This window comes from Zootoca vivipara, chromosome 1 (genome assembly GCF_963506605.1).
Source record: "Zootoca vivipara chromosome 1, rZooViv1.1, whole genome shotgun sequence".
Lineage (NCBI taxonomy): Eukaryota > Metazoa > Chordata > Lepidosauria > Squamata > Lacertidae > Zootoca > Zootoca vivipara.
In genome coordinates, this window is record NC_083276.1 from 107,345,323 (window position 1) to 107,357,351 (window position 12,029).

At 42.3% G+C, this 12,029-nt stretch overlaps 1 protein-coding gene across 1 annotated transcript in view; it reads right to left on the minus strand.

Annotated features, from left to right (window-relative positions):
- Positions 1-12,029, minus strand: part of KCNH7 (potassium voltage-gated channel subfamily H member 7) — a 252,913-nt gene that overhangs the window by 11,008 nt on the left and 229,876 nt on the right. The window contains exons 12-13 of the mRNA XM_035132633.2: positions 9,887-9,986; positions 2,042-2,290 (exon numbers count right to left, since the gene is read on the minus strand). Coding sequence (XP_034988524.2) covers positions 2,042-2,290; positions 9,887-9,986 — 349 coding nt within the window. The remainder of the gene's footprint in view (positions 1-2,041; positions 2,291-9,886; positions 9,987-12,029) is intronic.

Consider the following 12,029-nt stretch of genomic DNA (forward strand, 5'->3'; position numbering starts at 1 on the left):
ACCCCGCCCCCGATCAAAGATGTTTTGCTCTTAATAACACCACTGAGAGCCCCAGCAAAGGAACAAAGGAAAATTATATTGGTTTGTGTTTGGTCACAATAAAAGCACACACCTCTTAAACTTGCTAAATTTAGCCCAGAGTACAGTTTGCACTAGGTTGCCTTGGAAAATGTTGCTATAGCTGCAAAAACACTTTTGTGGCCGCCAAAAAAGAAAAAGAAAAAAGGTGAGCTTCCCAACTGCAAATGTAGGAATCTTGACATTTTGCAAGAACCTGAGGGGGTTCAGCCAGTATTCTGGACTGTAAAAAAGAAATATGTGTTTGCTGGATTGTCTGGTGGTGCGAAATGACACAGGAATTCTTCTTCAGAATAGGTATATTTAATTGCACCAAGAAGGGAAATCAGTGAAATGTGCATCACTTGGAGTATGAATTGCACATGACACCTATTAAATTGTGCCCACAGTGGATAATGACTCCTATACCACTTCAAATGCCTGGTAGAGTTCGGAAACTATTTTAAAAGGGTCTACTCCTGCTTTTTAAGCACATCCAAGAATGAGTGCTTATCCACATATCACACCCATCAGTTGCTTTAAAAAGAAAATAAGATGCAAGATTTCTTATTTTTTGTGCCACTTCTCCAATCTTTCTTTCTTTCTTTCTTTCTTTCTTTCTTTCTTTCTTTCTTTCTTTCTTTCTTTCTTTCTTTCTTATTTGTTCCCCTTAAGGTTGTGTCAGCTAGCCTGAAAGCTGCTTGCAATCCAGTCTTGTTAATTTTAGCACTCCTCTGGCTTTCCTACACACAGTTAAGAAACTCTCTATCCCCCAGTACATTTGTACTGAGTTGTAAGGTTAGTGGCATTGTAGTGTTATGAGAGAGGGGAGAAAGAAAGTCTTCTCTGTAGTGGCTTCCTGAGTGTGAAATGCTCTCTCCATGGAAGCCTGCCAGGCACCAACATTACCACCTTTTCGATAAGTTTTAGTGTATAGTTAGTTTAAGGGAGCTGGCGTACAGTTCCGGGTCATGTGGCCAGCATGACTAAGCTGCTTCTGGCAAACCAGAGCAGTGCACGGAAACGCCGTTTACCTTCCCGCCAGAGCAGTCCCTATTTATCTACTTGCACTTTGACGTGCTTTCGAACTGCTAGGTTGCCAGGAGCTGGGACTGAGCAACAATAGCTCACCCTGTCGCGTGGATTTGAACCGCCAACCTTCTGATTGGCAAGCCCTAGGCTCTGTGGTTTAACCCACACCTGTGCTAAAGGAACTGCAGCGGCTGCCAATCACCGCTCCCTGGTCTTGTTCAAAGTTTTATTGTTAGCATATAAAGTCCTAAATAACTTGGGACCAGGTTACCTGAAAGACCACAGCACCACCCGCATCCCATAGTTAGTTTACTTGTATGCATTTTATATTTCTGTTTATTTGATGTAATTTGCCTTAGGAGTTCCTTGTGTGAGGCTAATAATAATAACAACTGATGGTGGTGATGACGACGACGACAACAACAACAATGATGATGATAATAATAGCAGCTCAGTATGGCCTACATCAACTAATAGTTGCTTTCAAGGGTTTCATACAGAAGTCATTTCCTAGCTCTACCTGGAGATGCCAGGGGATTGAAGCTGGGCATTTTATATCCAAATTATGGGCTCTACCACTGAGCTCTCCCTGATGCTAGGAATCTGAGATTTGCAGTTTTCTCAGCAAACAGTGTCCCCCCCCCCAAGTTAGATGGAACACTATTAAAGTACAAAGAAACCTAAGTGGCACCATAAAACCAAAAATTACAGGAGGATTGGTAGTAAACCTATGTAGAAGCAAAGACCCTGCAAATCAAGCGTGCCTTTTGAAGGGAATAATTGCTTACAACAGCCCATGCTTGATGGGATTAACTAGCAGAATGTTATGAATTTGAGCATAAGGGAAGAATTTAAATAAATGTTTCATTGCAAGGTTAAAAAGCATGTTACTGTATAATTTGCCATGGGCTATTAATTCTGAATACGTTTTTAAAACGCTTGCATGGATTACCTTTACAAGAATGACTCCTTTTGTCAGTTTGAATTCTTTCTGTTGCATGCATCATCTCCTCAAAACCCAGCACTGCAGTCTTTCCCAGGACAGATGGGTAGCCTATGATCCCAGAGAACAAAGGTTTCTGCTCATCATCAATGGACGACACAAAAGATGACGATCTGCTTCTCTTCTCCCCAAAATGCTTCTTGGTGACCTGATAATGTCTGGTGTTATCCAGAGAACCCTCATTGTCTTTGTCATAGTCTGCTAAAAAAAGAAACCATTATAGTAAATGATATGAAATTTAGCCTTGTCCTTGGGGTAGCAGGGGGAAAGTTATTATACCATTTAGCAAGTTTGTTCTCTGCTAGAGATAATGGTTCTTTATGTCTTGTTACAGAGAAGGGCTAGCGGTTTAAAATGCATTTCCTTCAGCAGATCGTGCGATTCATTTCTCCAATGGTCTCAAGTGGCATCCCTGGGCTTACAAAAGCCAAACCAAACCAGTGTGTGCAAATAAATAAATCAAAAGGGAACAAGAAGAAAATATGTTCTCACAAAAGACTCCTGATCTTTCCCCTTTCTCTCCTTCAGTACATTTCACGTATTTCAAACTGAAATGTCAAGATATTTCTAGCACAAAAGATTGATTAAGGGTATGGTTTACCATAAGAGTCTCAAAACTGGTTTGCCGTAATATTCTGGAGGGATTTCTTTATCTGCTTTCCATTCATTATTACTAAACTTAATTCTGCTTAATTCGCTGAAGAATTGATGCTTTTGAATTATGGTGCTGGAGGAGACTCTTGAGAGTCCCATGGACTGCAAGAAGATCAAACCTATCCATTCTGAAGGAAATCAGCCCTGAGCGCTCACTGGAAGGACAGATCGTGAATCTGAGGCTCCAATACTTTGGCCACCTCATGAGAAGAGAAGACTCCCTGGAAAAGGCCCTGATGTTGGGAAAGATGGAGGGCACTAGGAGAAGGGGACGACAGAGGATGAGATGGTTGGACAGTGTTCTCGAAGCTACGGACATGAGTTTGACCAAACTGTGGGAGGCAGTGGAAGACAGGAGTGCCTGGCGTGCTCTGGTCCATGGGGTCACGAAGAGTTGGACATGACTAAACAACAACAACAACAACAACAACAACAATAATTCTGCTAAGTGTAATCTTTATACTGCGGAGTCTAGGCAGCCTCAGTGCTGATTTTGTAATCTGATCCCTACTTAATCTTGAGTAAATGTACACAGGTTGTTAATGCTAATTTAACCATAACTATTCTATAAACCCACAACTTTGGCCTTAAGAGCTCATTACGCTCTTTGCTAACATGCCTAGCATCTAGATCCAATTTCTAGAGTTTGTCATTCCTCATAGGCAGTGACTGACCTACATTTTGGGGACCCTGAACTTGAACTCAATCAGCAACAAGGTCTTTAGAACCACTGTTATCTTCTTCAATGGGGTTGTTCCTTGACAGATCACCACAATTTTATTTAATAATTAGTTACTATATCTCAGATTTTGATTTAAATTGCTGTACTGGATTATCTCACAGGTCAAAGTCACTGGTGTGAGTTAAAAAATATATATCCTGTGCCTTATAGTTTCTGAGTTATGGGGTGGGGGAATGAAAGTTAGGGAAAATTAGGGAAATGTTATATACATGCATGATGCACTTTTAAAAGCAAATATTTAAAGGAATGTGGAAGAATTTTGCTTCTGGGCCCCTCCAGGATTAGGGGCCCTGAAGTTTAAGTTCCATTAGTTCCATAATAATAATAATATTATTATTATTTATACCCCACTCTTTTGACTTGGTTTCCCCAGCCACTCTGGGTGGCTTACAGCACATATAAAAACATAGTAAAACGTTGAACATTAAAAACTTCCCAATACAGGGCTGCTTTCAGATGTCTTCTAAAAGTTGTGTAGTTCTTTATCTCTTTGACTTCTGATGGGAGGGTGTTCCACAGGGAGGGTGCCACTGCCGAGAAGGCCCTCTGCCTAGTTCCCTGTAACTTCACGACCAGAAGGCCCTTGGAGGATCTGCCCCTGCTCAGTGGGTGACGACTCAAATTGATCTCCCCAAAAGTCTCCCTCCAAAACCTCTTAGAAAGCATGGGTGACTAAAACTGGGCCCTATTCTAGATGCAGCACCACAAGCAACAACCCTTGCTCTGGCAATGATCTATCTTGCAGGCGCCCCATGTTCCCATACAAGAACAGGATGATGGACTAGATGGGGCAATGGTCCAGTGCAGAACACTCTTCTTATGCTCTTAAGGATGCCAATGCTTCCGGTTCTTGCTGAAAATTCTTCCAGAAAAAGCAGGAGAGGGGAACCTCAGACCCAGGGCCAAATGTGACCCTGCAGGCCTCCATGTGGCCCTTGGGGCTCTCTCCAGGCCACACCCCTTCCCCAGCATACCCTGTTGCCACAGGCCATGCCCCTGAATGGCCTTGCTCCACATCTTCCTTCAGTGTTTTTGCCTAGCTGGAATGTGTCCTTGAACTCTGACAATGCCTGTTGCTTGCGTGGATGTAGGCTCAAGAGGGGTGTGAGATTGTGTGTTCAAACCACTCTTCTGTTCAAAGGCAAAACTGATATTAATTGCTCCAGCTACTTTTGCCTCTGGAGCCACAAACCCTGGAGACGTTGCTGAGAAGGGAGTTGTCTGAAAGAGGTCCCCAACCCATGCCTTGTAGCTTGTTGTTATCTACCAGTGCCAACAACTCATTCCTGATTCTCTCCTCCAGGCCATTCTGGATTTCCAAGCAGATACCAAAGAAAGACACTGCTGAGTCTCTTCAGCAAAACGTTTGGGAATTACTGAATTACACACAAGCAGGAGGTGCCATGGAAAAGGCAAAGCTGTAACACAAGGAACTGGATCTGAAATCATTTCTGTGTTGCGTTGGTTATCAAGGAAGCCTGATATTTGATCAAGGCATTTTTAGCACCCTTGCTTTTAATACTGAACAAAGGTTTCTCGTGGAGCAGAATTGCACCGTTGAATTAATTGTTCTGCTCCTGGCAAATTAATGGCCGAGGTACTAGAGATTAGGGATAAAAGAACTCTGCAGATATTGTCTAAATAGTATACGAAGCTACTGCAGAAAGAAGTTGCTATAGTAACAACTTGATCAGGCAAATGTGGAGTAGGGGGTGAAATAAGTGCCGACTTGTGTTTAGCCGTTCGGCTAACGTCCGTATGCCGATAAGTGTCAGGAGGGAAAATAGAGATTTCAAAGATGCTCTACTCAGCAGTAGCTGGAATAAAATTACTAGCAATAAAAAAACACACCACAAATTTATCTTGCAACATGGAGCTCAAAGTGACAGAGGGTTATCTCAGAACCTAATCAAAGTGTGAAAAAGGGTCCCAGTTTTCCAGGTATGGTTGGGAAAGACTCATGTCTGATGCTGTGGAGATAATATACACACTTCCTCTTGTCCCAATGCTTCCCCCATGGGAAAACCACTCTACAGCACTCAATTGGAGCAAATGGCAATTCCGGTTTTCTCCAGATTGATGTTTGCTCCGATTGAGCAATAAAGAACAGGTTTCCTTGGGAAAGGACTGGTGCAAGAGGAAAACTGCTCGGACCCATGTTTTCTTGGCATGGGACAAGTGGAAGTGTGGGCAAGCCTGAGATACATAGACCAAAGGTCTGACTAGGTGTAAGGCAGCTTCCTGTGCTTCCCCAAAAAACAGCAGGGAGCCATGGAGAAGGCCTTTCTGTGCTTCACCACATGATGTATCTGTCCTATGGGCAGGGTGCTAAGAAGGGTCCTAACTTGGCAGACTTCAACTCTTGTAGCAGGACTATTCTAAATACTTTTAGGTGCCAAAACATTTTTATTCCCCCTGGTATTTAAATAAACACTATTATTTCAACTGAGCAAGCTTTAGGGCATTTCCACCTAGTTGCTACTTGGGGTTCGGATTCCATTGCATATGGGCAAACTCAGCTTGTGCTATCATAGTTAACTGGGAGGTCTTGTGCAACAAACCTGCTTCCTTGAAATATCGAACTTTTGCTATCAGGAAAGTGACAGGGAAATGCACTGCAAAGTGTGGAATTAACACTTGCTTTGATGCAACATCATTCTAACCAGTCTACTCATCAAATAGCCAGCTTTGTCTAATTTCCCTGCAAACAAAATCAGAATGAAGGCTCAGTAATCAGGTTATCTGGAATAATCCTTAGTCTGTGTAAAGGTTGATCTGCTTTTTTCATGAAAGTCATTCATCAGCCACCCTGAAGCAGCAGCTCAAAATTCCATAGTGGGCAGTGGCTAAAAGGTTACCTTTCTCCTTCAGGTGGCAAAATATGTTTTCTCTTATGGAATGTGAAGGTCATTTAGGCAGGCTACCTCTGTCAACAGACACACGTGTGTGTGTGTGTGTGTGTGTGTGTGTGTGTGTGTGTGTGTGTGAAGAGCAGCTTAAATATTTCATGCGAGTATTGCCTTGACAGATTTGTTGTCACTCTTGGTTTTGTGCTTAAGAAATGCCTCTTTGACAGAAAGGTAATGCCATTCTGTGAAACAGTAAGACACCAAGCTAAAGATTTCTTTCTCTAGGACGCAGAATCGCTCTATAAAACTTTGAAGAGATGACTTATGCAACACCAACAATCAGGGCTTTTTTTTTTTTCATCCAGAACTCGCCGGAACTCAGTTCTGGCACTTCTCAGGTGGGCGCCATTGTCAATATAAGAGAACAAGGAAGTATTCATGGTGAGTTTCGGCACCTCTTGTTTTAGAAAAATAGCACTGCCGACAATTCACCCATTTCTCAAATTATTCTGTTTAGAATCAGGATGCAGCCATAGTAAATGGAGATTTAAAAGCCATAAGGTTGGAACCAGACTTCATATGAATAGAGTTCCTCTAATAGAGGAAGGGTGTGTGTGAAGAAGAGTTTGGCCCAGTTCCTATGATATATATACGGTATATATATATATATTAAAGTGTTTGTAGCGATTTTGGGATAGAAGTAGAGATTGGAAATGTTTAATTCAGAAGAAAAGTTCCTAAAATAACAATGTTTGGAAAGGGGTTTTGCTTGCTCTCTTAAAGACCCCTCTTGGAGAAAGTAGGAGAAGCAGTCTCATGCCTGCTAGAGGCACTCCAATACACTGCCTCAAGCTGCTTTACATCGCTTCCAGCTGCACTTTAGGTGTAAAGCTCTGGTAGTCATCATGGTTGCTATGCCAAAGGCATAAGGATGCATTTGGACTTTTGAAATTGCCCGATCAAATTCTTGCTGCCCCGTAGGATGCTACTATAGGTCTTGCAATACTGTGGTCTGCCTAGTTTTTACTCCTTGCTATTCAAACCTAGATTAGTAGCTATAAACTGCTAGCCTAGATCAGTTTCACTAGGCCTCTTCCAGAACTCAAAGTGGCTGTAACAGCTAAGGGCTGAGCAGCAAAGGGTTAAGCGATGCTTCTGGGTAAGCAGCTGAGGGTGATATGTTAGTCACACCCAGAGGAGACCCAGTGATTTCAATAGCTGCGCTCTGAGTAAGATCTAGTTGGATATCGCTCTGAGTGTTTAGGCAGGGATGAATAAACCATTTTTCAGCCAGAAGGCCACATCAGTAGCAGACATGGGTGTGGGTGTGTTTGCCTCAAATTTCAGCAGCACCCTGTACAACACCAACATTCGGCACCCCCTGCCTCCCACCTTTCATTCTACATCATACTTGCAGCGCCCCCTGTGGCACCTCTGAGGCTCCACACTCAGGGCGACTGAACCAGCTGCACTCCCCTAAATCTGCCTCTGGCTACATCCTCTCATAGGCAACTCAGTGATGGGCAAGGCCAGATATGACTCTTACCTTTCAACACTAGGCTATGTTCCAGTCACACAAAAATCGGAGGTGCCTGCACACCAGAGATGGGTGAATCTTTCAGTGTTGGTTTCTCTTAGTTCTCAGTTTTTCCCCCATCTTAAGCCCAGCTCTCCTCATTTCCACATCAGTTTGTGATATGTATTAAAAGGAACTCCTTGTGAACATTCACCAGCATTTTAATGTGAATTTCTCATCGTATACAATTTTTTTTGTATGCAATTTTGTCTAACACACACATATTTTTTTTTTTTTGCAAAGCGATAGCATAAACATTTTCGCGTGCTATTCTCACTGATATATGTGATTTAACACATACTTTACCCTAGTACAGTGGTCCCTCAACTTACGAATTACTCGACATCCGTAGGTTTTGACTTACGAACGGGACAAATGGCCGCACGCTTACGAATTTTTCTACATCCGAACAGAAACCGTTGGTGGATTTAAATGCGGTTTTTTGACTTGCGAATTTTTACATGCGTTTTTTTTTTACTTTTTTCATTTTTTTCCCCCTATGGGAAGCCGCGTTTCGACTTCCGAACTTTTCGACCTACGAATGTGCATTCGGAACGGATTAAGTTCGTAAGTCGAGGGACCACCGTATATGCATTTTTCTACACACTACTTGGCTAGAGAACTGTGCTGCAAGATTCAGAGATGTGCGAATGTGGAAGGATCTCTGTGTTTTGGTTCACTAAGTGTTTTAGATTTACCATCACCCTCAGCATGTGATTTATTACAATCATCTGCATATATCAGGGTTCCTGTTTTACGGTTCCCAATTGAAGGGGGAAAGTGATCAGGGTGGTTTAGCTCTGTTACAATGTTGTTAAAATAAAGAATGAAAAGGAGGGGAGCTAGCAGACAACCTGGTCTGACACATTTGTTTGTCCTGATACCCTTTGTCAACCTTCCATCTGTGCTGATCCTTATCCTCATAGTAGTATTATAATAATTTATTATTTATACCCCACCCATCTGGCTGGGTTTTCCAGTATGTATTAGTATGTAACACCTGTATTAGGAGTAGCAGCCTTTTATCGATGTTAGTCCTTGCTAGTTTACCCCACAGTAGGTTTCTATTAATTGTTTCAAATGCTGAGGGAAAGTCGATAAAAGTGGCAAAAAGCTGTTTAGGTCGACGACTGGTGTATTTATACATTAGACAGTGTAGTACAAAGATTTGATCAACTGTACCATGGCCCTTCCCAAACCCAGCTTGTTCCTGGTGCAATATATATTATTTTCTTCCACCCAGCTTGTTAATTTCTGGAGAAGGCAGAGGCTGTAAATCTCAGAACTTATATACAATAGGCTAATAGGCCGATAATTCTGGGGGATGGCATGAGATTTATTACACACCCTTCACCCAGAATGTTCCAGGGTGGGTTACAGCAAAATAGAACGAATCATTAAACACATGTTTAAAACAAATTGCAGTCGCAACTGGTAATCACAGTTAGGCTGGTTCTCCTTGAAATACAGAGTTGAATTTCTCCTCCATTGCTAACACACACACACACACACACACACACACACACACCTGTCCATTCAGAAACAGCCATTATCACAGTTCAATGACACATTCCAGGCAGGCAGGTGCATTTGAGCAGGATACTTGAGGAAGATGCAGAGGCCCTCTTGGGTCTTGAGAGTGACATGGCTTGAGGAGAGTTCTAGGGGCCAGATAGAGTGGTTCAGAGGGCCACATTCAGCCACAGAGCCTAAGGTTCCACACCACCCTGGTATGGTAAACTGAGAAGATCTTCACATCTGAATTATAAGGTCAACCAGCAATTTTGGTCACATTAAATCATGCCAGCATCTCCATGAACTTTGAACAGTGGCACACTTAAAATTAGACTTGTTTAATTTGCCACCTTCGTGAGAATGGTCCCTCGCCTGGGCCTACCCTGGGTATGATTTAATTGAATACAGCCCTCTGTGACCATGTTTTCAAGAACATCATTGTTGAGGAAATCAGTTACCTTTATCGATTTCACTTTCAAAAGAGAATTTCCTTCTTCGGAGTTTGCTGTTGTCACCATCTGAATCATTAGTTGTTTGTGGCCTTATTGCGAGTTCAGCCTAGATAAGTAAGATATCGAGATATGACAGATTATGCTCGTTTCAAAGGTTGTTGTTTTGTTTTCAAAGAAAGAAAAATAAATTGTTTTCTGGGTGGAGCTCATAATATGAATTGTGTGTATGGGTGGTATTGAAAAGGACTCGGATTTTAAAAGAAGGGTTTAAAAGAAGAAAGCTAATTTTTGTGTGTGTGTCTGTGTGTGTGAGAGAGAGAGAGGGAGGGAGAGAAAGGAAGGGAAGGAGGGAGTGAGAGGGACAGAGGGACAGAATGTAAATTAAAGTGCCTTTTCCAACTTGTACTCAGAAGAATGATTTATGGATTGTTTATGGATTGATATTTTTTTTTCTCAGCAGTGTGTTCTCAGAAACCAGTTTGGTGAAGAAAAGTGTGAAAACAACCCCTTGTGGGGATGCGTATTGCTGCAGACAGTAATGTAGTAGCTGATTATAATTAGCTATGATGTTTAATTACACACAAATTGTGATAAAAGTTGCACTGCATAACAATAAAGCTGGTACATTATGCACTCTCTGTTTTTATTCCTCCAGCTCTTCCTTCTTTGATTATTTCATTATTTCCAAAGCCGAAACTGGCTCCTTCTCCTTTGGGCTACCATTTCCTTAGCGTGATGTTTAATTAATGTTTGGTTATTTCTGGGTTTTTGTGGAAAATTTCAGATGCATCCATACTTGAATGTTCCATTAGAAAAATCACCGTAAAGACACTAGGAAGCAAAGTGGTGACTTCCCTCCCCAACACCCGCAACCTGAAACATAGGGAAGTTATAGTCAAAAAGCAACTGGCAGATGCCGGGCTTATGGAAGTATGTGGTTCTGGGATGTATCATTTCAGATGGCAAGCAGGGCGCCAAAAGCTTCAGTGCTCACCTGCATCAAACACATTTCCTACACATCCAAAAGCTTTCTCCCTCTGCAGCTGTGCAGAGAGATCTGAAGGTGACAAGAGAGACTTGGCAGGGCTTTCTCTCCTGATGGAGAAATAAGAGGTTTGATAGACCTCTTACTGGCTGTAAATGATGTTGCTAGCTCCATTTCCATCTAGAGATCATGGAGTATGTAGGTCAAACCCATGACCTGTGGTGGGAAAACAGGGCTCAGCTGAACCTTATGGGGATACCCACCTATGGGAGGATGGATAATGTTTATTTTTATGGGTTTGTTAAACAATAATAATCAAAAAGAGCCCTTTTGCGATAAACCGAAGCATCCAAATACTGTCTCCATGGTGTGTTAATGTTCTGTACCACACCCAATGCCTATCGGCAAACCTTCATCTTTTGGTCTGCCAATTCCTGGCAAAGCCACAGCCCTTGCTTCTAACAGTGCAATCCTAGGTATGCTTATTTGTAAGCAAGTCCCACTGTGTTCAGTGGGGCTAACCCCCTTGGTGTACACAGGACTTCAGCCTAAAAATTCCAAAGCAACAAGATGCTCTTCTTCCGAATAAGATAAATTTGGATGCTGGCCTACTGGATAGGACCAAACCATGGAGATAATATTTGAAATCCTGCCTATTCCTCACTCTGTTGCGTTTAGCCTGATGGAGATCTGCTGTTCATGTTGATGCTAGTCTGTGTTTCTCTACTGTTCTAAGGAACTGCAACAGGGCCAGCTCAAGGTGTTTCTGTTTCGATGACTTGGGCAGAAAATTCAAGGCACACAACCTGAAAGTAAAATAAATGAATAAACGAACAGGCTATTTGCGGTCATTTAATGGCACCTAAAATTTGTCACTTGAGGCAGCTGTCTCACTATGTATCATGGGTTGCAAAGCCAGGTTCCAGATTTTAACTAGAAACAGATAGGATAGTGATTAGTAAGAAAAAAGAGAATATCTTATGGCAGGCACCCCCAAACTGCGGCCCTCCAGATGTTTTGGCCTACAATTCCCATGATCCCTAGCTAACAGGACCAGTGGTCGGGGAATATGGGAATTGTAGTCCAAAACATCTGGAGGGCCGAAGTTTGGGGATGCCTGTCTTATGGCATCTTCTTATTTTATGCTTTAAGACAGCTAGCATG